At 45.0% G+C, this 25,294-nt stretch overlaps 1 protein-coding gene across 8 annotated transcripts in view; it reads right to left on the reverse strand.

Moving 5' to 3' along the window:
- The window catches only part of GHR (growth hormone receptor), a 207,506-nt gene that overhangs the window by 41,847 nt on the left and 140,365 nt on the right, over positions 1 to 25,294 (reverse strand). For 6 of the 8 annotated variants that reach the window (XM_029060280.2, XM_029060279.2, XM_029060278.2 and 3 more), the window contains one exon: positions 10,699 to 10,746. The exons of 1 other annotated variant lie outside the window; for it this stretch is intronic. In XM_029060280.2, coding sequence (XP_028916113.1) covers positions 10,699 to 10,746 — 48 coding nt within the window. Of the gene's footprint in view, positions 1 to 545; positions 692 to 10,698; positions 10,747 to 25,294 lie in introns of those variants that run through there. One more of the 8 variants, XM_029060283.1, reaches the window with a different exon arrangement.

The raw sequence follows: 25,294 nt of genomic DNA on the forward strand, positions 1-25,294 counted from the left end.
ACTGTTCTAAGCGCTGGGGTAGACACAAGGGAGTCAGGTTGTCCCACGTGGGGCTCACAGTCTTAATCCCCATTTTACAGATGAGGTAACTGAGGCACCGAGAAGTTAAGTGACTTGCCCAAAGTCACACAGCTGACAAATGGCCGAGCCGGGATTTGAACCCATGACCTCTGACTCCAAAGCCCGGGCTCTTTCCACTGAGCCACGCTGCTTCTCTAAATGGCCCTCATGGCTGCTTTGGTAAGGAAACTATTGCGGGGGGTCAATCTATTCTGCTCCACTGTACCTGGAAGAAAAAGTGTCCATGGTGCCTTGATTCGATGTGGGGGATTGAGGAAAGGTTTGGAAGCCTTTCAAAGGCCTTGGTGCGGTGGGATGATGACCCCATCTCGATACAACAGATCTTGGCCCTGCCAGTTGAGGCCTTCAAAGATGGTGGCCTTCTCCTCCTCTCCTGGAACTCGGGAGCCAAAGGGGAAGGGAGAGTCTGAAGCTCGCTTGCTCCTGGGGCCAAATTCTCTGACCAAATTCAGTAGATCCATCACCTGATTTCTGTGGGAGCAGAGTCCGGCCCCTCGATGCCGTGGGTTTTGGCTCCTGTTCCGCTGTGTCTGCCCAGGCGCCGCTGCGTGGCTCTGTTTGATTAAACCTCAACATTTTGAGACTTGTTCTGCTCTTTGAACAGCATGTCCTGCAGGGTGAAACCCAGGACATTTGTGAGAAACTACACAACTAAGCAGAGAGGTGCCAGGACGGCACTAGGTACGTGGAGTGACATTTTGGAAAATATTTCTATGAGCATATGTTTTCACCAGAAGGAAAGTGCTTTGTCAGTCAGTCATTCAGTCAATCGTATTTATTGAGTGCTCACTGTGCACAGAGCACTGGACTGAATGCTTGGGAGAGTATAATAAAACAATGTAACAGATTCATTCCCTGCTCACAACAAGTTTACAGTCTAGAGGGAGATTCATCTCTTGTTTAGGCTGGGAGTCGATGATGGTGATTTGGTCTTAAAAAATAGATATGTAGAACTACCCACAAAAATAAGAGCTGGCCCACAAGCCCAGGGTGGAAAGAAACCAGGCTGAGGGCCCAACAGAAATCAGGCTGTGGATGTGGGGAGACACTGGGTGTTTGCTGCATCTCTTTCCTCTTTCTTTTTTCTTGATCTCCAAGGAAGATCTTCAGCCAAAGTCAACATCTGTGGGAACTCTAAGGGTATTTGTCAGAGATAGATGATTATGCTCTCTGCCTAATGGCAGGGGAAGATGTGGAGATGATTGGAAGGTAGAGGTGGCATCAATTCAGATCATGTGATCCACGTCTCCAAGTGAGCCAGCATATAAGCATCTGGATATGGAAGGCAGAAAAACTAGAAGAAAGCATAAAGTTCTTTGGTTCTATCTTTTCTGTTTTTTGAATTAAAACCATATCCAGTATCTTTCCCTTTTAAAGGAGTGGACAAAGACAAATCCAAGGAATTAAATGAAAATATTTTCATAGACTTCTGACCCTGAATTATTTCACGAGTACAATGAGATAAAAAGCACCGCCGTCTTCTCGTCTTCAAAGCCTTATTAAGATCACATCTCCTCCAAGAGGCCTTCCCCGATTAATCCTGCATTTCCCCTGGCTCTCTCTCCCTCTCCCTGCTTTGCCCTGGATCAATATCCTTTGGGAATCTGGTATTCACCCTACCTTCAGCCCCAAAGTAGGTGCCCAGCAGGGTGCTCCGAAGGCACCTAGAACAGTGTTCTACCCATGGCAGATCCCAGTACAGTGCTCCTAGTAGGCACAGAGTATAGCATTCTGCATACAGCACTGATGCACATAACTCTAGGTTATTTGTTTATATTAATGTCTGTCTCCCCCTCTAGTTGGTAAGCTTGTCATATGTCTAATGTTGATATTCGTTAAGCGCTTACTATGTGCAGAGCACTATTCTAAGTGCTGGGGCAGGTAGATACAGGGTAATAAGGCTGTCCCATGTGAGGCTCACAGTCTTAAGCCCCATTTTACAGATGAGGTAACTGAGGCACAAGTTAAGTGACTTGCCCACAGTCACACAGCTGACAAGTGGTTGAGGTGGTATATTGTACTCTCCCAAGTGCTTAGTATACTGCTGTGCACACAGTAAGTGCTCAGTAAATACCACTGAATGATTGTTTAAACAAGTGCACAGTCAGTCTTGTAACCCCATACTGAACATACTGGCATTTACTTGCCAGTCATTCAGTCCATCGTATTTCTTGAGCGCTTACTGTGTGTAGAGCACTATATTAAATGTTTGGGAGAGTACACTATAACAATATAACAGAAATGTTCCCTGCCAACATCGAGCTTCAGTCTAGAGGTTATTATAATATGGTAATACTTATAAACAGTATTGTAATCTCAATTCTTGGGAAACCTGTGAATACAGGTGAATCCAATAGAGCTGATGTGGAAGCAAATATGACCAGGATGAATAGTTTTATTCAACAGTGTGTGTGCTGGGGGCCTACTAGGGGCAGAACACTGTACTGGGCATCTACTATGTGCGGAATTCTCTACTAGGCATCCACTATGTGCAGAACACTGTCGTGGGCATCTACTAAGAGCACCACACTGTACTGGGCACCTATTTTGTGCAGAGTCGGGCAGTAGGCACCCTCTGCATACAGAGCATTGGAGGAGGAGCTGGAGAACATACAATAAAATGACAGTTCCCCACCGTTGCCTCCAGGAGCTTAATGAGGGAAGCAGGCTGACATAAATTGCATAGAGATCTATGTAATTTCTCTTTTTATTTCAGATTTACTCCTATAGCCCACCTCACAAGCTTTGCTCCTCCAATATCAACCTTCTCACTGTACTCTGACTTAATCTATCTTGCCACCAACCCCCTGCCTGTATCCTCCTTCTGGCCTGGGACTCCCTCTCCCTTCCTATGTGACAGACATTCTAGACTGTAAGCTCACTGTGGTCAGGGAATGTGTCTACTATATGGTTATATTCTACTCTCCCAAGCGCTTAGTACAGTGCTCTGCACACAATAAGTGCTCAATAAATACAAAATTCTGTCCAACTGACTGACGTTCACTCCACCTCCACCTTCATAGCCTTTACATCTCCCCGAAGAGGCCTTCCCTGACTAAGCCCTCATTTCTACTATTACCGCTCCCTTCTGCATGGCCTATGTACTGGACCTGTACCCTTTAAGCACTTGATATGCACCCCACCTTCAGCCCCACAGTACTTCTGTACATATCCATAATTTATTTATTTATTTATATTAATGTCTGTCTCCTTCGCTTGGCTGCGTTTATACGCACATATACACATACAGTGAGGGAGGGAGGAAATATGAATAAACAGTTGATTAAATGTGGTAAGTGGAAATCCTTATATGTTACCGGAGACTCTCTGGATGGCCTGATCAGGGATCGGTAAAATTAGTTGTGGAAGACCTCCTGAAGAAGGGAGGCTTTCAGAAAGTTTTGAAGATGGTGAGAGGTATGGCGTAGCAGATCTGAAGTGGGAAGGAGTTCCAGGCCAAGAAAGAGCAAAAGTGAAGGGATGAAGGCTGAAGAGTGAAGAACGAGGTACAGCTTGGAGATTAACTTGTGGGAAGTGGAGAGCATGAGCTGGACGGTAGTGGGAGAAAAGAAGGGGAGGGAGCTGGTGGAGCCTCGGTCTTAATATTTATTTATATTAATGTTTCTTACCCCTTCTAGACTCCAAGCTCCTTGTGGGCAGGGAATGTGTCTGTTTATTGTTCTCTCCCAAGTACTTGGAACAGTGCTCTACACACAGTTAGCGCTCAATAAATGCGACTGAATGAATGAATGACTGGGAGAGAGCTGGTGGAAACTTGGACCCAGATCAAGTTGAATGGAGGCTCCAGTTCAGGTCACAATCATCATCATTATTATTATTATTATTAAGTGCTTAATAAATGCGAGTGAATGAATGAATACAATGCAAGAGAATTAGCAGCCTCATTTGCTGGTGATAATAATAATAATCACTGTGGTATTTGTTAAGTACTTACTATGTGTCAGGCACTGTACTAAGAACTGGGATGGAATCAAGCAAATCGGGTTGGACACAGTCCCTTCCTACAAGGGGCTCACAGTCTCAATCCTCCCTTAACAGATGAGGTAACTGAGGCACAGAGAAGTGAAGTGGCTTGGTCAAGGTCACCCAGCAGGCAAGTGGCAGATTTTTCCTTCGTGCTCAAAGCAATTGGGTATCAACTCTTGAGATCAGGCAAATCCTTCTTATCTCTGCTAACTAGTCCAAAGTCACATGAGATCTGGCTTTCAGAAGGGAAGATTCCAAATGACGGAACTTTTCCCGAGTCTTTTCAGGCTTGCTCAGGGCCATAGTTTGTGCTCACTCCTTGACCACCACCCTTCCTCCATATGTTAGTGACCCGGTGATTGAGAAATATCAGCCTACTCTGTCAGCTTATTGTGGGCAGGAAACGAGTCTACCGTCTCTGTTGCGCTGTACTCTCCCAAACCCTTGGTACAGTGCTCTGCCCACAAGAAGAACTCAATCAGTACCATCGATTGATTGATCGGTGAATCGGTAGTACTGATTGAGCGCTTACTCTATGCAGAGCATTGTACTGGAAAAGTACCATCAGTCAGTACCCTTGATTTCTACCCTCAAAGAGCTTAAAATTTTGATTGGGAGGGAGGTATTAAAATCGGTTAAATATCGGAAGTAATAGAATGTATAGATATGTACATACACGGGTGCTATGGGAGGGGGGAGCATGAGTACCAATCAATCAATCAATCAATGGTATTTATTGAGTGCCTACTTTCTGCAGAGCATTGTTCTGAGCACTTGGGAGAGTACTCTCTCCCCTTCAAAGCCTAAGTGAAGGCACGCTTCCTCCAAGAGGCCTTTCCAAACTAAGTTCCACTTTTCCTCATCTCCCACTCCCCTCTGCATCGTCCTGACTTGCTCCTTTTGCTCTTCCCCCGCCTACCTGCCCCACAGCACTTATGTATATATCTGTAATTTATTTACATTGATGTCTGTTTATTTGTATTGATGACTGTCTCCCTCCCTCCTGACTTTGAGCTCATTGTGGGCAGGGATTGTCACTCTTTATTGCTGTATTGTACTTTCCCAAGTGCTTAGTACAGTGCTCTGCACCCAGTAAGCGTGGCATAGTGGAAAGAGCATGGGCTTGGGAGTCAGGGGTCGTGGGTTCTAATCCCGGCTCTGCACTTGTCAGCTGTGTGACCTGGGGCAAGTCACTTAACTTCTCGGTGCCTCAGTGACCTCATCTGTAAAATGGGAATTAAGACTGTGAGCCCTATATGGGATGATCTGATTACTTTGTATCTACCGTAGTGCTTAGAATAGTGCTTGGCACATAGTAAGCATATAAAAATACCATCACTATTTTTATTATTATTATTAAGTGCTTGATAAATGTGATTGAATGAATGAATGGATGAATGAATACAATGCAAGAGAATTATCAGGCATGTTCCCTGGTGATAATAATAATAATACTCACTGTGGAATCTGTTATGCACTTACTATGTGTCAGGCTCCGCACTAAGAACTGAGATGGGATCAAGCAAATTGGGTTGGACACAGTCCCTTCCTAAAAGGGGCTTATAGTCTTAATCCCCCCTTTACAGATGAGGTAACTGAGGCACAGAGAAGTGAAGTGGCTTGACCAAGGCCACCCAGAAGGCAAGTGGCAGATCGGGATTAGCACCTGGGTCTTTTTGACTCTAACTGTGCTCTAACCACTATGCCAGGCTGCATCTCTGAGCTTACAGTCCAGAGCATCAAAGTGCTTAGGTGACGAGGAAGCACCGTAGTGGCAGGAGGGGGGAATAGGGAGTGGAGCTGAGCGATGAATCAGGGAAGACCTCCTGGAAGAGATGGGATTTCAGAAGGGCCTTGAAGATGGGGAGAACAATGGTCTGCAGGATGCGGAAGGGGACAGACTGTTCCAGGCAGAAGGGTAGGTGGGAGTAAGGGGTTGGCGATGAGAGAGGCGGGAACGAGGCAAGCGGACGTAGTGATGGTTGAGGTGCCCAAAGCCCACTGAGGTGTTTCACACCTGCGCTTCACGTCCTGGTAGGAAGCCAGGAAGAAGACTGCGTCTGAGGGATGGGACGTGCTGTGGAGAGGGCAGCCCCATGCGGACAGACAAAGCACCCAGCCCATGGGATCCGCCAGTGACATCTGCTCTTGCAGCCAATCCAAAAGTGGTCCTGTGGACCACTGAAGCCCAGAGCTTACTAATGAATTCAAAACAAAGGTAATACTACTAATAATAATTGTGGTATTGGTTAACTGTTTACTATATGCCAGGCGCTGTGCTAAGCATTGGGGTGGATATGAGCTGATGGAGTGGGACACAGTACCTATCCCATGTGGGGCTCACAGTCTCGATCCCCGTTTTACAAATGAGGGAACTGAGGCCCAGAGAGATGAAGCGACTTGCCCAAGGTCACATAGCAGACAAGTGCCGGAGCCGAGATTAGACCCACGGCCTTCTGGCTCCCAGGCCCGTGCTCTCATGCCAATTCTCAATGACACCTAGGTACTCAAACTGGAGTGGAAGTAGGGGCAAGGATCAAGAAAACCTCAAGAACTCCCTGGACCGCTTCCATCACTAAACAATCAGAAGCAAGCCTGTGATTTTGTTGCCAGACTTGAGGTTTATTAGGACTTAAAGGTATAAGAAGCAACCACCTTCTCAGAAAGCAGCCCCTGAGTTCTAACCAGCAGCTTTGTAACACCAACAAATTCCCTTAGTGAGTCCTGCTTTTGGGAATAAATGCATGCTTAATATGTGTAAATAATAACTGTGGTATTTGTCAAACTCTTACTAGGTGCCAAGCAATGTACTGGAATGCTGGAACAGATACAAGCTAATCCAGTCAGCCGTGGGCCCTGACCCACTTGGGGATCACAGTTTTAGTAGGAGGCAGAACAGGTGAGGAATCCCCTTTCTATAGATGAGGAAATGGTGGCACAGAGAAGTGAAGTGACCTGCCCAAGGCCACACAGCAGGCAAGTGGCAGAGCCGGGATTAGAACCCAAGTCCCACAGCTTCCAGGCCCAAGCTCTTTCCACCAGGTCATGGCCCGTTCTGACAGGATGACTATTTTCCCTGCATTGTTTTGGCAACAATGTTAGGGAATGAGGGGATTTTTTTCCATCAATACTGGCTCGTATAATTTATAAGGATTATAAGAATTTTTCAATCAAGCAATCAATCAATGCTGTTGAGCACTTTCGTGGGCAGAACACTGTACTAAGCACTAAGCACAGAGGAGAGTATAATAAAACAGAGTTGGATGTGTTCCCTACCCTCATGAGCTTAGCCCCTGGTGGGACAAGAACCATGACCAACTGAATTATTCCATAACAACCCCAGTGCTTAACACAGTGCCTGGCACATAGTAAACACTTAATGAGTACCATTAAAAAAAAAGGAGTTTAGTCTGTGTTTTGTGCTTAGGAATGCACATTAATCCTTTCAATTCGCTGGCAAGGTAGGCTGTGTTTTACTGTACCAATGTCTTAGGAACCTGGGAATGACTTAGCCAAGGAAAGATCTGACTTGTTCATCGTACATTTTATCATCAAGGGCCTGGAAAGTGTTCAGTCAATACTTGGTGACTGATCGATTGATTTATAAATCAAGTGTCATGAAGGTAGCTATGCAGAAAGGACAATTTTCCCCTCTCCTTTTCCCTCCCTGAAAACACTGGGAGAATAATAATTAACAAGACAATCTATTAGGACCTCTCTTTTCTGACTTTGGAAGTTTAAATACTTCATTAGTCATTAATGTTTCTGAACAGAAAGCCCATTATTAGAAAATCTCTGGGTTCATTCATTCATTCAATCATATTTATTGAGCACTTACTGATGCAGGGCACTGTACTAAATGCTTGGGAGAGTACAATAGAAAAATAGACCCATTCCCTGCCCACAGTGAGTTTACAGTCTAGAAGTAGGACCACACACCCCAAAATATGCTGAAAATCAGCATGGCCTATTGGAAAGAGCACAGACCCGGGAGTCACTAGGATCTGGGTTCAAATCCCTGCTCCACCACTTGTCTGCTATGTGACCTAGGGCAAGTCACTTAACTGCTCTGTGGCTCAGTTATCTCTTGTGTAAAACGGGATTAAGAGTGTGAGCCCCATGTGGTTCTGTATGATCTTCTGTATGACCTGATGATCTTGTATGTGCCCCAGCACTCAGTACGGTGCTTAGCATATAGTAAGTGCTTAACAAATGCTATTAAAAATATTCAATCAATCCATTTTTTACTCAAAAAGAACATTCCTACAGACTGTAAGCTTGTTGCGTACAGGAACCGTGTCTACCTACTCTGTTATATTGTACTCTCCCAAGCGCTTAATACAGTTCTCTGCACACAGTAAACGCTCAATAAATATAGATGACCGATTTCTATTTTGGAGGTCTCTAATTGCAAAACTGCTGAATAAACAGTACATATTGTTTCAGGAGAGAAAGGGGCTTGAGAAGAAAGGCACAAAAGCAAGGGAAGACAAAAAGAAAACTGGCTGATCATCTCAGATTGCATATATTTATGCTTACTGTAGGGGACTAGCTTTGTGGACCTTTTGGTATTAAATCCACTGTTGACAATGAAAGCAGATACTTGTGTATTTAAAACACTATGTACAATCATTACTAGAAAGAACCAAATAACATCAACATGCAGCTCACACCATCATTACGATCACTTTCCAGTTATGACTAAGGCTAATGGGATTAGATTAATTGAAGTCTCCTCCTTTCTAAACCTCTCTCTCCCTTCTCTATTTCAACTCTCCCTTCCCCAAATCCATTCGGAAAGCAACCAATGACACAGAAAAATAGCCAAACACAATACCATTTCCAAAACTATTCTCGAACCGTTAGGAATTGTCCACCATTAAGTGTTGCCAAAAGAGCTATAAATGGGTGTAGATTTCATGTATTTGCGTTATTGCTCTATGCCTTAATCTTGTCTTGCTCTGAGAGGGTCCAGGGTAATGTATCCCTTAGAGACCATAAACAACCAGAGGGCAAGGAATAAGTTCTGTTTCCAAGCACTGAGCAGAGTGCTGTCCACAATAGGCATTAAATTCATGTTTCCTAATTGCTTCTGGAATGAGGTGACGTCGAGTAGGTAAGTTAAAAGTGTGTGTGTGTGTGTGTGTGTGTGTGTGTGTGTGTGTCTGCATAAAGGCAGAATTCACATGCAGTCAAGACTATAAAACCCTTCAGCCTATGTCCTGATTTAAAATCATTAATTAACTAATCTACATAAAATGGGGATAAGATACTAATTGGTCTCTGCATGTCCTAGATGGTGAATGATTGGGATGTAGTTATCCAGCTGTTCAGGACACTGGAGGTGATACCATGAGGGTCTGAAAGGGATTGGTGAGAAACAGCCGTATTCCTACTGCTCTCGGGCCATGGGGATAATTGGATCAGTCAATCGATGCTCTTTATGGAGCACTTACTGTGTGCAGAGCACTCTAGTATGTACTTAGTACACTACAATAATAAGGTTAATAATTATGGTACTTGTTAAGCACTTACTATGTGCCAAGCATAGTTCCAACATACAAGCAGTGGGGGAGATAGAAGTTAATCAGATTGGACACAGTTCCAGATCCACATGGGGCTCACACTCTTAATCCCCATTTTACAGACGAGGTAACCGAGGCCCGAAGAAGTGAAGTGACTTGCTCAAGGTCACACAGCAAACATGTGACAGAGCCGGGATTAGAACCGAGGTCCTACTGCCTCCCAGGCCCATGCTTTATCTATTAAGATGCTCTGCTTCCCTGGATTCTAATGCTGGCTCTGCCACTTGTCTTCTGTATGATATTGGGCAAGTCACTTAACTTCTCTGTGTCTCAGTTACATCATCTGTAAAATGAAGATTAATGCAGTGAGCCCCATGTGGGATATGGACTGGGTCCAATCTTAATAGCTAGTAATCAAAATATTGATGGTATTTGTTAAGTGCTTACTACGTGCTAAGCACTTTTCTAAGCACAGGGGTAGATACAAGGTAATCAGGTTGTCCCACATGGGGCTCCCAGTCTTAATCCCCATTTTACAGATGAGGTAACTGAAGCATAGAAAAGTTAAGTGACTTGTCCAAGGTCACAGCAGACAAATGGTGGAGCCGGAATTAGAATTTACGTTTTCTGACTCCCAAGCCCGTGCCCTTGCCAGCAGGCCACGCTGCTTCTCTATTAACCCATTGCTTAGTATAGTGCCTGGCACATAGTAAGTGCTTAGTACAGTGCTCTGCACACAGTAAGCGCTCAATAAACATGACTGACTGACTGAATGCTTAACAAATACCATTAAAAAAAAATGAGTTGGTGGACATGATCCCTATCCTCAAGGAAATTACAGTCTAGTGGACTCATCTATTTGCAAGAAGGCACAGCCATGTCACACTAACTCTCACCTCAGACCAGTTTGCTGACCGAGCAGCAGAATGGAACCTTGGAATTCAGCCTAGCTAAATATTTTCCTTAACAGAAAGCCAAGCCCTTTCAAAACTCTAGCCTTAATTAAAGAGCAGGCTAACAGGTCAAATGCTTCTGAAAAAAGAGGACTTCTTGTGGTCTGGCACCATGAACCAAATGAATCAATTTCTTAAAGATTATTGCTCACCTCCTGGTAATCTTGAATACTGCAACAATAGTCGGCCCTGAAAGCTACCTGCCGAAAAGAAAAAAAAAGGACGTATATTTATATGTATATATATTAATGTATATAAATTACTCAGAAGACCCTCATTATCATTTTATAGTACCTATGGGCACTTTCAAATATATTTTCCCCTTCTATACTGTAAGGTGTTGTTTTTATAGATATTTGTTAAGCACTTACCATGTGCCAAGCACTGTATTTAGTGCTGGGACAGATACAAACTAATCACCTGGGACTCACAATCTTAATCCTCATTCTATAGATGAGATTTCTGAGGCACAGAGAAGTTAAGTGACTTGCCCAAGGTCATACAGCAGACAAGTGGCAGAGCTAGATTAGAACCCAAGTCCTTCTGAATCCCAGGCTCATGCTCTAGCCACTAGGTAACGCTGCCTCTTGTTGCAGCAGGGAATGAGTCCACCAACTCTGTTGTATTTTACTCTCCCAAGCACTTACACAGTAGGTGTTCAGGAAATACTATTAATTGATTGATTGATTGATATTAGGGTTCCTGAAAAAGTCCTGTAGCACCCTCAGAGTCGACTGTTGGCTATCTGATGGTAATCCCTTCAGAAGAGAGAACCCTAAATTTTTTATTTTCTGCTTATCAGATGATATGACCACCAGGACTCAAGGAGAAGTCTGTAACCAGACCTTGTCTTCGAAATTAGGCTGTTTATTATTCTCCCCACCCTACTTACAGCATCAGCAGATACAGATGGCAGAGGAAAAGGAAATTTCATCATCATCATCATCATCATCATCATCATCATCAATTTTTATGGTATTTGTTAAGCACTGGCTATGTGCCAGGCAGTATACTAAGCACTGGGGTAGATAGAAGTTAATCAGGTTGGACACAATTCCTGACCCACATGGGGCTCACAGTCTTAATCTCCATTTTACAGATGAGGTAACTGAGCCCTAGAAAAGTGAAGTGAAGGTCACACAGCAGACAAGTGGGGACCTGACATTAGAACCCAAGTCCTTCTGACTCCCAGGATCGTGCTCAGTAGTTACGAGCTGGTATCTCTCTGTCTCCCTTTTCCAGTGCCTCTTCTGTATGGGGCTCACATCATTAGTATTTTTGAGCACCTACTAGGTGCAGAGGGTTCTACTAGAGTCCTACTGTGTGCAAACCAGCGTGGCTCAGTGGAAAGAGAAGGGCTTTGGAGTCAGGGCTCATGAGTTCGAATCCCAGCTCTGCCACTTGTCGGCTGTGTGACTGTGGGCAAGTCACTTCTCTGTGCCTCAGTTCCCTCATCTGTAAAATGGGGATTAAGACTGTGAGCCCCATGTGGGAAAACCTGATTCCCCTATGTCTACCCCAGCGCTTAGAACAGTGCTCTGCACATAGTAAGCGCTTAACAAATACCAACATTATTATTATTATTAGGGTCATGGGCACCTTCAATAAATTTATTCAATTGTATTTATTGAGTACTTACTGTGTGCAGAAGACAATGGTAAACCACTTCTGTATTTTTTACCATGAAAACTCTATGGATATACACACCAGAATGAAGAAGATGGGACATTCTGGAGAGAATATGTCCATAGAGTCGCCGTGAATTGGAAATGACTCGACAGCATTCATTTGTTCATTCAATCTTATTTATTGAGTGCTTATTGTGTGCAGAACACTGTACTAAGAGCTTGGAAAGTACAGTTTGGCAACAAATAGAGGCAGTCCCTACCAATCTGAAGGAGAGTGGGTGCAAAAGTACAGTACTAAGTGCTTGGGAGAGTACAATATAACAGTAAACAGACATATCCCCCCCCCACCCAACGACCTCAACTCATGTGAAAGACACTTCCCTGCCCTAGAGGAGGTTATGATCTAATGGGGGAGACAGGCAGATTCAGATTGTACACTAACAATGGGACCTGGAGGAAAAACAAATTCAACCGAGAATTTTTCCCTGGGGTTCAGAGTTCGAAATCAAGCGGAATGCAGCTCTTTTAGCAAGCCAAAAGAACCATGTCTGCCTCATTCCCTTCCAAGATGTACCCATTCTGGGGAACTGCCACTATGACCTAGCTCTTGGAAGTGTTCCTTGTTTTGTCCAAACTCTGTTCCCATGGATCCGGGTGCCTGGGCACAACTGCGGAATACTCTTATAGCAGCTACCATCTGGCTCCCTGGGGAATTTGGTTCTGGCATGCCTCTAGACTGTAAGGTCACTGTGGGCAGGGAATGTTTCTGTTTATTGTTGCACTGTACTCTCCCAAGTAATAATAATGTTGGTATTTGTTAAGCGCTTACTATGTGCAGAGCACTGTTCTAAGCGCTGGGGGAGACACAGGGGAATCAGGTTGTCCCACATGGGGCTCACAGTGTTAATCCCCATTTTACAGATGAGGGAACTGAGGCACAGAGAAGTTAAGTGACTCTCCCACAGTCACACAGCTGACAAGTGGCAGAGCTGGGATTTGAACTCATGAGTACTTAGTACAGTACTCTGCACACAGTAAGTGTTCAATAAATACAATTGAATGAACAAATGGAAAAAAGTCTCCTGAAACACCTGCAGGGAAGTAAAAAAGGAACCACAGGAAACCCCAGTGAAATGGGTTATATGGGATGGCCACCTCGCCTCTTGTGAAATAACTTGGCTTAGTGGGAAGAGCATGGATGATGGAATCAAAGGACCCGTGTTCTAATCGCTGTTCTGCCAATGGCCTGCTGGGTGACCTTGGGAAGGTCATTTAGTTTCTCTGTGCCTCTGTTTCCTCATTTGTAAAATGTAGATTGAAAAATCATTCTTTCCATCCCATTAGTCTGCGAGCCCCATGTGAGACAGGAACCATGTCTCACTTGATTATCTTGTATCTACTTCCGTGCTTAGTACAGTGTTTGGTTCGTAGCAAGTGCTTAAACACTATTATTATCATTATTATTATTATTTTTATTATTTTGCTTGCTCGGTGCAAGTGTCTTTCTGTATTTATCCCCACCACTTGTTAATGATAATAATAATAATAATAATAATAATAATAATAATAATAATTTTAGTATTTGTTAAGCACTTACTGTGTGCAAGCACTGTTCTAAGCACTGGGGTTGATACAAGGTAATCAGGTTGTCCCACGTGGGGCTCACAGTCTTAATCCCCACTTTCCAGATGAGGTAACTGAGGCACAGAGAAGTTAAGGGATTTGCGCAAAGTCACACACCTGACAAGTGGCGGAGACGTGATTAGAACCCATGACCTCTGACTTCCAAACCCGTGCTGTTTCTGCTATTACGGGCCAATTCCAGAGTCCTGCTGGTAGAAAGTGTGTGTGTGTGTGTGTGTGTGTGTGTGTGTGTGTGTGTATGAGAGAGACAGAGAGAGACAGAGAGAGAGAGAGAAGCAAATAGAGATGAAAAGAGGAACTGAGAGAAGAAAGAGAAGTTTCTCTTTCATATACACATAGAAGCATACACATTGTCTGACCTTTTCTGCTCTCAAATCCCATCAGGCCTGATTTTTGCCCATTTCTCCAAATGCCAGTAGCTTCCTGCTCCCAACATTTCCATAAGCCCTGCCACATGTTGGGGTGGAGGTAACGGTACTAATACCAGTAGAAGCCGCATTTACTGAGCACTCACTTGGTGTGGTTCCCTGTACTAGGTGCTTGGGAAGGTCAGAAAGAAACGTGACACTTGGCCAAAGTCACACAGCTGACAAGTTAAGGAGCCGGGATTAGAACCCACAACCTCTGATTCCTAAGCCCAGGCTCTTTCCACTGAGCCATGCTGCTTCTCTGTCAATCAGCTTCAATTAGAGAAGCAGTGTGACCCAGTGGAAAGAGCACGGGTCTGGGAGTCAGAAGGACTTGGGTTCTAATCCCAGCTCTCCCAATTGCTTGCTATGTGACCTTAGGTAAGTCACTTACTTTCCCCGGGCCTCCGTTTCCTCAGCTGTAAAATGGGGCTTAAACCTGCTCTCCCTCCTACTTAGACTGTGAGCCCCATGTGGGACAGGGACTGCATCTGACCAAATTAACTTGTACCTACTTCAGCTCTTACAGCAATGTTTAACACATAGTAAGTGCTTAACAAATACCATAAAAAATCAATTGATCAATCAATTGTATTTATTGAGCACTTACTGTGTGCTGGGTACTAAACTAAGCACTTGGGAGAGTACAATATAACAGAGTTGGTAGACAGGACCCATAAGGAGCTTACAGCCTACAGGGGAAGATGGAAATTTATATAAAATAAATAAATCATGGATATGGACATAAATCCTGTGGGGCTGAGGTGGGATGAATAAAGGATGCAAATCCAAATAAGGATTGTAAGGAACTATTGTTTCACTTTCTTCTTTGAGAATAATAATAATAATGATGATGGTATTTGCCAAGCACTGTTCTAAGCACTGAGGTAGATACAGGGTGATCAGGTTGTCTCATATGGGGCTCACACTTTTAATCCCCATTTTACAGATGAGGGAACTGAGGTACAGAGAAGTTATGTGACTCGCCCAAGGACACACTGCAGACAAGTGCCGTCAAGGTCAGGAAAGGACAAAGCTGCATAGGCATATTAGTATCCAATGGGGTCACTTTACATAAATGTGAGAATTTGAGCACTTAGTACAGTGCTTTGCAACACAGTAAGAATGCAGTGAATACAACTGACAAGTGAAGTCAGTCATCAATTCAATCGAATTTATTGAGCGCTTATGGTGTGCAGAGCCGTGTACTAAGCACTTGGAAGAATACAATATAACAATATAACAGATACATTACCTGCCCACAATGAGTTTACAGTCTAGAGGGGGAGAACAACTTTTCTATAAATAAATTACAGATATGTACATAAGTATCCTTACAGAGTGCCTTTAATAAATGTGAGGTAGGCATTTCTTTCCAGATTTCTCTACAAGCTAGCATGACTGTACATAATTCGATAGATTATCCTTTCTGATAAATTCTTATGATAAGTCTGGTGGCCATCATCCAATCTAGCTGATACAACAAAAGGTCTGAAACTGCTTTTCAGAACAGTTAAATCAAACATGAAACAAGACTCAAACGAAATCATCAGCATTTAACACACAACCTCTTTGGGAACTTTTCATTAGAAAAATAGACAATAGGATTTGTTTTTTGCTTGTGAATTAGTTTTTGTGGATAACGTAAATTGACTTGGGTCAGAACCATCATTTTCAGTCTTTTTGCTGAGTGTCAACTGTGTGCAGAGCACTGTGCTGGGTGCCTACAGTGAGCAGAGCATTATACTGGGAACCTACTGCTTACTGTGCTAGGACCCTACTGCATGGAGAGTGCTGTATGAGAATATGAGAATTTTCCCATATCAAAATGTTAGGCTGGATATTTTCTAGAGATGATCTGTCCTCCTTCTCTGCCCTGACCTGTTCCCAAACCCGAGACCTTTATCACATTCTCACTGTGCCTCGATCTCTCCTATCGCACCACCAACGTCTAGCCCCCATCCTGTCTCTGGCCTGGAACGCCCTCCCTCCTCAAAGCTGACAATTTCTCTCCCCCTCTTCAAAGCCTTACCAAAGGCACATCTCCTCCAAGAGGCCTTCCCAGACTAAGCCCTCCTTTCCTCTTCTCCCACTCCCTTCTGTGCCGCCCTGACATGCTTCCTTTGTTCTCCGCCCACTCCCAGCCCCTCAGCACTTATGTCCATATCTATAATTTATTTACTTGTATTGATGTCTGTCTCTCTCGCCTCTGGACTGTAAGCTCATTTGGGCAGGGAATGTGTCTTTTTATTGTATTGTACTCTCCCAAGCGCTTAGTAGAGTGCTCTAATCAATAAATATGACTGACTGAATGAATGAATGCAATTCATTCACCCCCATTTCCCCTCTCCTTGCTCTTCCTCTGTGTCACATATGTACATGGGTCTGTACCCCTTATGCTCTTGCTGTTCACCCCACCTTCATCCCTCCAGCATTTATGCATATCTGTATATTCTGCCATTTCCCCTATCTGTATTTATTTCCATATCTCTCTCCCTATAGACTGCAAGCTCTTTGTGGGCAGGGAACATGTCTACCAACGCTGTTATGTACTGTCCCAAGCGGGAATCAGCATGGCCTAGTGGATAGAGCACAGGCCTGAGAGTCAGAAGGAACTGGGTTCTAATCCCAGCTCCCCCCTTGTCTGTTGAGCGACCTTAGGCAAGTCCCTTCATTTCTCTGCACCTCAGTTACCTCATCTGGAAAATGGGGATTAAGTCTGTGAGCAGCAAGTGGAAGAGGGACTGTGACTAACCTGATTAATAATAATAATGTTGGTATTTGTTAAGCGCTTACTATGTGCCGAGCACTGTTCTAAGCGCTGGGGTAAACACAGGGGAATCAGGTTGTCCCACGTGGGGCTCACAGTCTTAATCCCCATTTTACAGATGAGGGAACTGAGGCACCGAGAAGAAGTGACTTGCCCAAAGTCACACAGCTGGCAAGTGGCAGAGCTGGGGTTCGAACCCATGACCTCTGACTCTAAAGCCCGTGCTCTTTCCAGTGAGCCACACTGCTTCTACTTGATTAGTTAGTTTGTATCTATCGCAGTGCTTAGAAGTGTGCCTGGCTGCAGGATACCTGTCCTGGAGCACTGTGGGGTCCCTGTCTTGGAACACTGTGGGTTGCCTGTGAAATCCTGAATATGGCAGTGAGGTCTGTCTGAGCATCCAGCTTGTCTGCACAGAGCAAGCAAGTGTCTAAATTGGAATTTCCTCTCTTTTGCTGCATTTCATTAATTAGATTTCCATTCACAGGTTTTTTTTTTCTATTTTTTTTTCCCAGTAAATTTGGTATCCTCTAGAAAACCTGATTCTTGGCAGTTGGATTGGGAAATGCAAATGGGAAATCTCAGAGCTGTTTGATCTGACAGGATGCCTGCAGTGGATGCAGGTTTTCTAAACTCGAACAGTAGACCAGGGACAAAGGAGGAGATAAGAACAGAGAGGAGCTCACAGTCACATCCTTGGGACAGAAAACATCATTCTGAAGTTAAGCCTACCTTTTTTTTTTAAAAAAAAAAATTGTATCTGTTAATCTTTGACTATGTGCCAGATACTGTACTAAGTGTTGGGGTAGATACAAGTTACTCAGATTGGAAACCGTCTCTGTCCCACATGGAGCTCACAGTCTTAATCCCCATTTTACAGATGAGGTAATTGAGGCACAGAGAAGTGAAAATACTTGCCCAAGGTCACCCAGCGGACAAGTGATGGAGCCAGAATTAGAGCCCAGGCCCTTCTGACTCCCAGGCCCATGCTCTATCCATTAGGTCAGCTTCTCCAGCAATTTAACTGTTTTGTAAATAAAAGGCTCAAAGAAAAAAAAAAACTAGTTCTGAGAGGTTGGTATACAACAATAATACTAATTGTAGTATTTGTTAAGTATTTACTATCTTCCAGGCATTGTACTGAGTACTGAAGTAGATACAGGATAATTGGGACAGATATAGTCCCTATCCCACATGGACCTCACAGTCTAAGTAGGAGGGAGAACAGATATTTAATCCCCATTTTATAGATGAGAAAACAGAGGCACAGAGAAGTAGAGTGGTTTGTCCAAGGCCTCATGGCAGGCAAGTGGCAGAGCTATGATTAGAACCTCAGTCCTCTGACTCTTAGGCCCCTGCTCTGCTATGGATCTACTAATTCTGTTGTATTGTACTCTCCCAATCACTTGGTACAGTGCTCTGCACATAGTAAGTGATCAAGAAATACCACTGACCGACTGATTGATTTTCTCTACTAGGCCATGCTGCTTCCTGGCTTCCCAGCCAAACGAATATGGCAAGCTATGCAGTAAAGTTCCCCTCCCCTGCCACCTGCCCGGGAGCTCAAACCAATGGGATTAAATGTGCCTCAGTTTCCCTTGAAGGGCAATGAAGACTTCTTCCGTTCTCTGGTCCAACCCACTGATTCTGGCACTGCAGGACGATCAATGAACTTCCCTCAGAACTGCAAGTTTATTATTATTGTATAATAATAATAATGTTGGTATTTGTTAAGCGCTTACTATGTGCAGAGCACTGTTCTAAGCACTGGGGTAGATACAGGGTAATCAGGTTGTCCCACGTGAGGCTCACAGTTAATCCCCATTTTACAGATGAGGGAACTGAGGCCCAGAGAAGTTAAGTGACTCGCCCACAGTCACACAGCTGACAAGTGGCAGAGCCGGGAGTCGAACCCATGACCTCTGACTCCGAAGCCCAGGGTCTTTCCACTGAGCCACGCTGATATATTATAACATAATAATTATATTTTTATAGTATAATAATAATGGTACTTGTTAAGTGCTTGCTTTGTGCCAAGCACTGTTCTAAGTGCTGGGGTAGATACAAGTCAATTAAATTGGACACAGTCCCTGTCCCACATGGGGCTCACACTCTTAATTCCCATTTCACAGATGAGGGAACTAAGGCCCAGAGAAGTGAAGGGGCTTGTCCAAGGTCACACAGCAGATATGTGGCGGAGCCGGGAATAGAACCTAGGTCCTTCTAACTCCTAGGCCCACGCTCTTGCCACTAAGCCAGGCTGCTTTCCACACGTTCCTTTCCCGGGACCAACACTTTACTTCCCTCAGAACTGCGAGCTTGACACGTCCCTCTGGTGGCTGGCAAGGCCCTCTTAGGTAGTGTTTCCCAAACCCCTCCCGACACGAGTTCATGCCCGTCCGGATGGCATCTGCTAGCAATTACGGGCGGACACTGGAACTCGGCCCGTGCGAGGAGCCCTTCTGCCCATTAAAGGGCCAATTAAACCCTTGGCGTCAACGTCCTTCAAGGTGCACGACGGGGGAGGGAAGGTCCGTGGCCTCACCCTGGGGCTCGGCACAGCTGCAGCCTGACTTGATTTTCTCCGGGAAAGCCGCCCGGAGCCATTCCTTCTGCTCGTGCTTTCGGGTGCCGTGGGGAGCAGATACCACGTTGTCCACCTGCCCGTCACATGGAACATCATTCCTGATGCCAACGGCGGAGAGAATAACTCTAGGCTGCCTCACTGTGTCGCTGCTGGACATGGTAATCGATCGGTGGTGTTTACTGAGTGTCTACCGTAATCATAATAATTACGGTATTTGTTAAACTATGTGGCAACTACTGTTCTAAGCGCTGGGGTATTTACAAGGTAATGAGGTTAGACATGGTCCCTGTCCCGCATAGGGCTCGCACTCTTATTCCCCATTTCCCGGATGAGGTAACTGAGGCACAGGGACGTGAACTGACTTGCCCAAAGTCACACAGCAGATATAAGTGGTGGAGTTGGGATTAGAACCCACGATCTCTGACTCCCAAGGCCGTGTTCTTGCCACTAGGCCATGCTGCTTCTCAAATGATGGTACTTTTTAAGTGCTTTCTGTGCGCAGAGCACTGTACAGAGTGCTTGGGAGAGTACAACAGGTTCCCTGCCCTCAAGGTGCTTAGAGTCTAGAGGACTGCACTAAATGCATGGAAGAGAACAATACAATCCCTGCTCTCAAGGGGCTTCCGGTCTAATGTGGGATACAGACAAGAAAATAAATTACATGTAGGGGAGAGAGCCAAGGACATGTATATATGTGCTGTGGGCATCTGGGATGGTGTGAGATTCTAAATACTTAGGGGACAGGAGTAAATGTATGCACGCCAGAAGAACCTGGATTCCAATCTCGGCTCCACCCTTTGCTGGGTGACCTTGGGCAAGTCACTTCCCTTTGCTAGGCCTGTGAGCCCCATGTGGGACCCGGATTGAGTCCAACTCGATTACTTTGTTGCTCCCCCAGCGCTCAGTACAGTGCCTGACACATAGTAAGCGTTTAACACATACCATTAAAAAAATGGGAGAAGCAGTAGGGAGGGAAAACAGGGGGCACGATAAGAGCTCTGTCTTGAGAGCTCTACTCTCCCAAGGGCTTAGTACAGTGCTCTGCACACATTAAGTGCTCAATAAATACGACTGAAATTAGCACTAACTAAATAAAGTCTCCATATAATGCCTTTTTGGGCCAGGAAGGGGGCCAAGAAGAGTTCTCTTCAGCCCCATTTTATGCCTGATGTTTCAACAGTGAACTCCTCAGAACACGTGGGTCTCTCTTAATAATAATAATAATAATGTTGGTATTTGTTAAGCGCTTACTATGTGCAGAGCACTGCTCTAAGCGCTGGGGTAGACACAGGGGAATCAGGTTGTCCCACGTGGGGCTCACAGTCTTAATCCCCATTTTACAGATGAGGTAACTGGGGCACAGAGAAGTTAAGTGACTTGCCCACAGTCACACAGCTGACAAGTGGCAGAGCTGGGATTTGAACTCATGATCTCTGACTCCAAAGCCCGTGCCCTTTCCAATGTGCCACACTGCTTCTCTATAACCCTGGCTGCCCTGCGGGAGGGAGATAACGAAGAATGGAAGAAGAATGAGGGATGGCAATCTCCAGCCCATTCTCCAAACAGCACAGATGAAGGATGAGATGCCTAATTAGTGGGCTCTGCACCCCTTTAACATGCAACCAACAGATAAAACACAGAGACTATGGGACAGCTTCAACAACCAATCGATCAATCGATCGTATTTATTCAGTGCTTACTCTGTGCAGAGCACTTTACTAAGCGCTTGGGCGAGTACAATGTAATTTCCCACCCACAGCATGCTTAGAGTCTAGAAGGGGAGACAAACAATAAGATAAATAAATTACGGCCAGGTACATAAATACTGTGGGGCTACGGGGGGGGGGGAGGGGTGAATAAAGGGTACAAATCCAAAGGCAATCCAGGAGGGAGTGGGAGAAAAGGAAATGAGGGCTTTGTCAAGGAAGGCTTCTTGGAGGAGATGGGCCTTCAGGAAAGCACTAAAAATGGGGAATCTGGGAAACTAGAGAATCAGGGAAGCTGGGAGGGACAAGCCTCCATCTTCCATCCGCCAACCCTGTCAGTCAATCATCAAGTACTTACTGTGTGCACAGCACTGTACTAACTGCTGGGGAGAGCACCATCTGAGTTGGTAGACATGTTCTCTGCCCACAAGGAGCTTACAGCCTAGAGGGGGATATTCTTGAGGCAGCACTGGATTGATATCTGCCTCGTCCCCTCCCCTCTCCTTTCAAAGCCTTATTGAAGGCACAACTCCTCCAAGAGGCCTTCCCTGACTCAGCTTTCCTTTCCTCTTCTCCCACTCCTTTCTGCATCGCCCTGACTTGCTCCCTTCATTCATTCTCCCCCCACCCCCATCAGCCCTGCAGCACTCATGTGCATATCTGTAATTTATTTATTTATATTACTGTCTCCCCCTCTAGACTGTAAGCTTGTTGTGGGCCGGGAATATGTCCGTTTACTGTTATAGTGGACTCTCCCTAGTGCTTATTACACTGCTCTGCCACACAGTAAGCAGCCAGTAAATTCAATCGACTGAATCTAAGCGTAGTTAGTTGGCTAAGGGGGGTGGGGAAGAATTCCCATTCCTACCTTTTCGCTTCAGAGCTCCCCATTCCAGCGGAAGAGCTTTTGGAGGAAACCATCGGTGTCCCTGTCAAAGGTGGGGACTCTGAGTTTTGGGGGACAGACTGGTCGTTGTAGTAGGGCCTAAACCTACTATGATACCTTTCCCATTATAACCACTTTTATATACCACAGACTGTAGTTCCCTCCAGATTGTAAGCACTTGTAGGCAGTGAATGTTTCTACCAACTCTATTATATCGTACTCTTCCAAGTGTACAGGACTCTACCCAGAGCGAGTGCTTAATAAATTTCAGTAATTTATAATCATGGTAACCATAAAGCTACTTCCCAATGTATCGGGTACCTTCTCTAAAGTGATCACTTTTCAAATCCCAGTGGTTTGTAACATCTCCATTCAGCACTCGAGGGCCTCCTAACTTTTGGAAAGACTCCATTATGAACGTGGTGCGGTTCATTCAGCAGGGAGAGAAATTAGCTTATGGGAAGAAATCTACCCCGGCACTCGGCCAATTGGATTGTTAACATTCAGTTATCTGCGACACATGGACAACTCATTAGAAAGCACTTGACTGTAAAACATGGTTTGGAGATCTTGGTCACAGGAGGGGGTTTCTGATTAGTTGTCAGGGTTGTTAAAGAGGTGCCTGATCTGTCTAGAGAGTGTAACATCCTGCATGGGTAAACTGAGTACACAATCAATTGTATTTATTGAGCACTTATTGTGCACTGAGCACTACACGAAGCACTTGGGAGAATAAAATATATATAAGCTTTGGTAGACACATTCCCTGCCCATAATGAGCTTACAGTCTTGAGGGGGAGACGGAATCAATAGAAATATATAAATCACACAGATGTACATAAGTGAAGTGGGAATGGGGGGGGGTGAATAAAGGGTAAAAAGGGTAAGGGTGACACAGAAGGAAGGGGGAGATGAGGAAATGAGGCCTTCGCTGGGGAAGGCTTCTGGGAGGAGATGTGTTTTTAAAAAGCTTTGAAGATGGAGAGAATGATTTGCTGTAGGATATGAAGAAGGAGGGTGTTCCAGGACAGAGGTGGGAAGTGGGTAAGGGGTTGGTGTCGAGATAATACTACTACTAATAATAATAACAATAATGAAGTTTTGTTAAGCACTTACTACGTGCCAAGCACTACTCTAGGTGCTGGGGGAGATACAAGGTAATCAGGTTGTGGGCTCACAGTCTTAACCCCCATTTTACAGATGAGGCAACTGAGACAGAGAAGTGACTTGCCCAAAGTCACACAGCAGATAAGTGGCAGAGCTGAGATTAGAACCCATGATCTCTGACTCCCAAGCCCGGGCTCTTTCCACTGAGCCACACATGAGATCAGGATATTCCCCCTCCAGGAGCCACTTTAGGGCTCACTTTATTTCTAGACTGTAAGCTCCTCCTCTAGACTGTAAGGTCCTCGTGGGCAGGCTACCTGCTTTCCAACTGCATTATATTATACTCTCCCAACCACCCAGTACTGTTATTCCTACTTAGACTGTTGAGTGCTTCCACTTAGTGTTCAGTAAATATATTGATCCCCTCTCCAACTGAGTGCTCAGTACAGTGCCTGACACATAGTAAGCATTTAACACATACCATTAAAAAAATGGGTGAAGCAGTAGGGAGGGAAAACAGGGTGCACGATAAGAGTCTCAGGGTCACATCTGGAGAGTTTCCAGTAGTCTACCAGTCTCGGCTACGGGAGAGAGAGTCAAGCAGAGGCCTACCTATTCCATTCCTAGCTTCAACAATGGCTAGCGAGTGGCAGGCAATCTGCTACAAGTCAAAACTCACCTGTGCTGGGCGGCAGCGGCACGGGAGAGAGTTGAGAGTGGAGACTCAAGTTTACTGCGTGGAAGGAGGCAATGGTAAACCACTTCCGGATTTTTACCAAGAAAACTCTACGGATCCACTACCAGAACAACTGCAGATGGAGGGGGGGTGTTCTGGGAGAGATGTATCCATGGCGTCGCTATGGGTCGGAGATGACTCGACAGCATAAGATGGAAAGAAATATACTGAAAGATTGAAAAATATTGTTCCCTTCCCCTCTCTTGAAAATTCTATCTGCTTCCTCATTAATCAATTAACAAATGGTAGCAGCAGGGCTCAGTGGAAAGAGCACAGGCTTGGGAGTCAGAGATCATGGGTTCGAATTCCAGCTCTGCCACTTGTCAGCTGTGTGACTGTGGGCAAGTCACTTCACTTCTCTGTGCCTCAGTTACCTCATCTGTAAAATGGGGATGAAGACTGTAAGCCTCACGTGGGACAACCTGATTACCCTGTATCTCCCCCAGCGCTTAGAACAGCGCTCTGCACATAGTAAGCGCTTAACAAATACCAACATTATTATTATTATTTATTGAGCACTTACTATGTGCAGAGCACTGAACTAAGCACTTGGGAGAGTATAATACAACAGAGTTGGCAGACACATTCCCTGCCCACAGTGAGTTTGTTTTCTTTCCCAGTTTAGCGATCCAGCAGGACACCCACTGCCTTTTCCCTTTGGTCTTGTGGTATCTGTGAAGGTCTCCTACTGGGCCAATTCAGTTTCTTGCAGATGATTCTGTGGCCTAAGAATGAAGATAAGCGCCCAATGGAAAGGGCCCGGGCTTGGGAGTCAGAAGGAGCTGGGCTTTAATCCCAGCTTCACCACTTGTCTGCTGTGTGACCTGGGGCACGCCACTTCACTTCTTTGGGTCTCAGTAACTATCTGGGGATTAAGACAGAGCCCATGTGGGACAGGGACTGTGTCCAACATGATTACTATGTACCTACACCAGGGCTTAGAACAGTGTCTGGCACATAGTAAACTGCTTAACAAATACCATGAAAAAAAGACCCTGGGAGTCAGAGGTCGTGGGTTCTAATCCCGGCTCCATCAAATGTCTGTGTGACTTTGGGCAAATCACTTCACTTCTCTGTTCCCTCATCTGCAAAATGGGGATTCGATATCAAGAAGCAGCGTGGCTCAGTGGAAAGAGCCCGGGCTTGGGAGCCAGAGGTCATGGGTTCGAATCCCGGCTCCGCCGTGACCTTGGGCAAGTCACTTAACTTCTCTAAGCCTGTTACCTCATCTGTAAAATGATGAAAATCTGTAAAATGGGGATGAAGGACAACCTGTT

Source organism: Ornithorhynchus anatinus, chromosome 3, assembly GCF_004115215.2.
Source record: "Ornithorhynchus anatinus isolate Pmale09 chromosome 3, mOrnAna1.pri.v4, whole genome shotgun sequence".
Lineage (NCBI taxonomy): Eukaryota > Metazoa > Chordata > Mammalia > Monotremata > Ornithorhynchidae > Ornithorhynchus > Ornithorhynchus anatinus.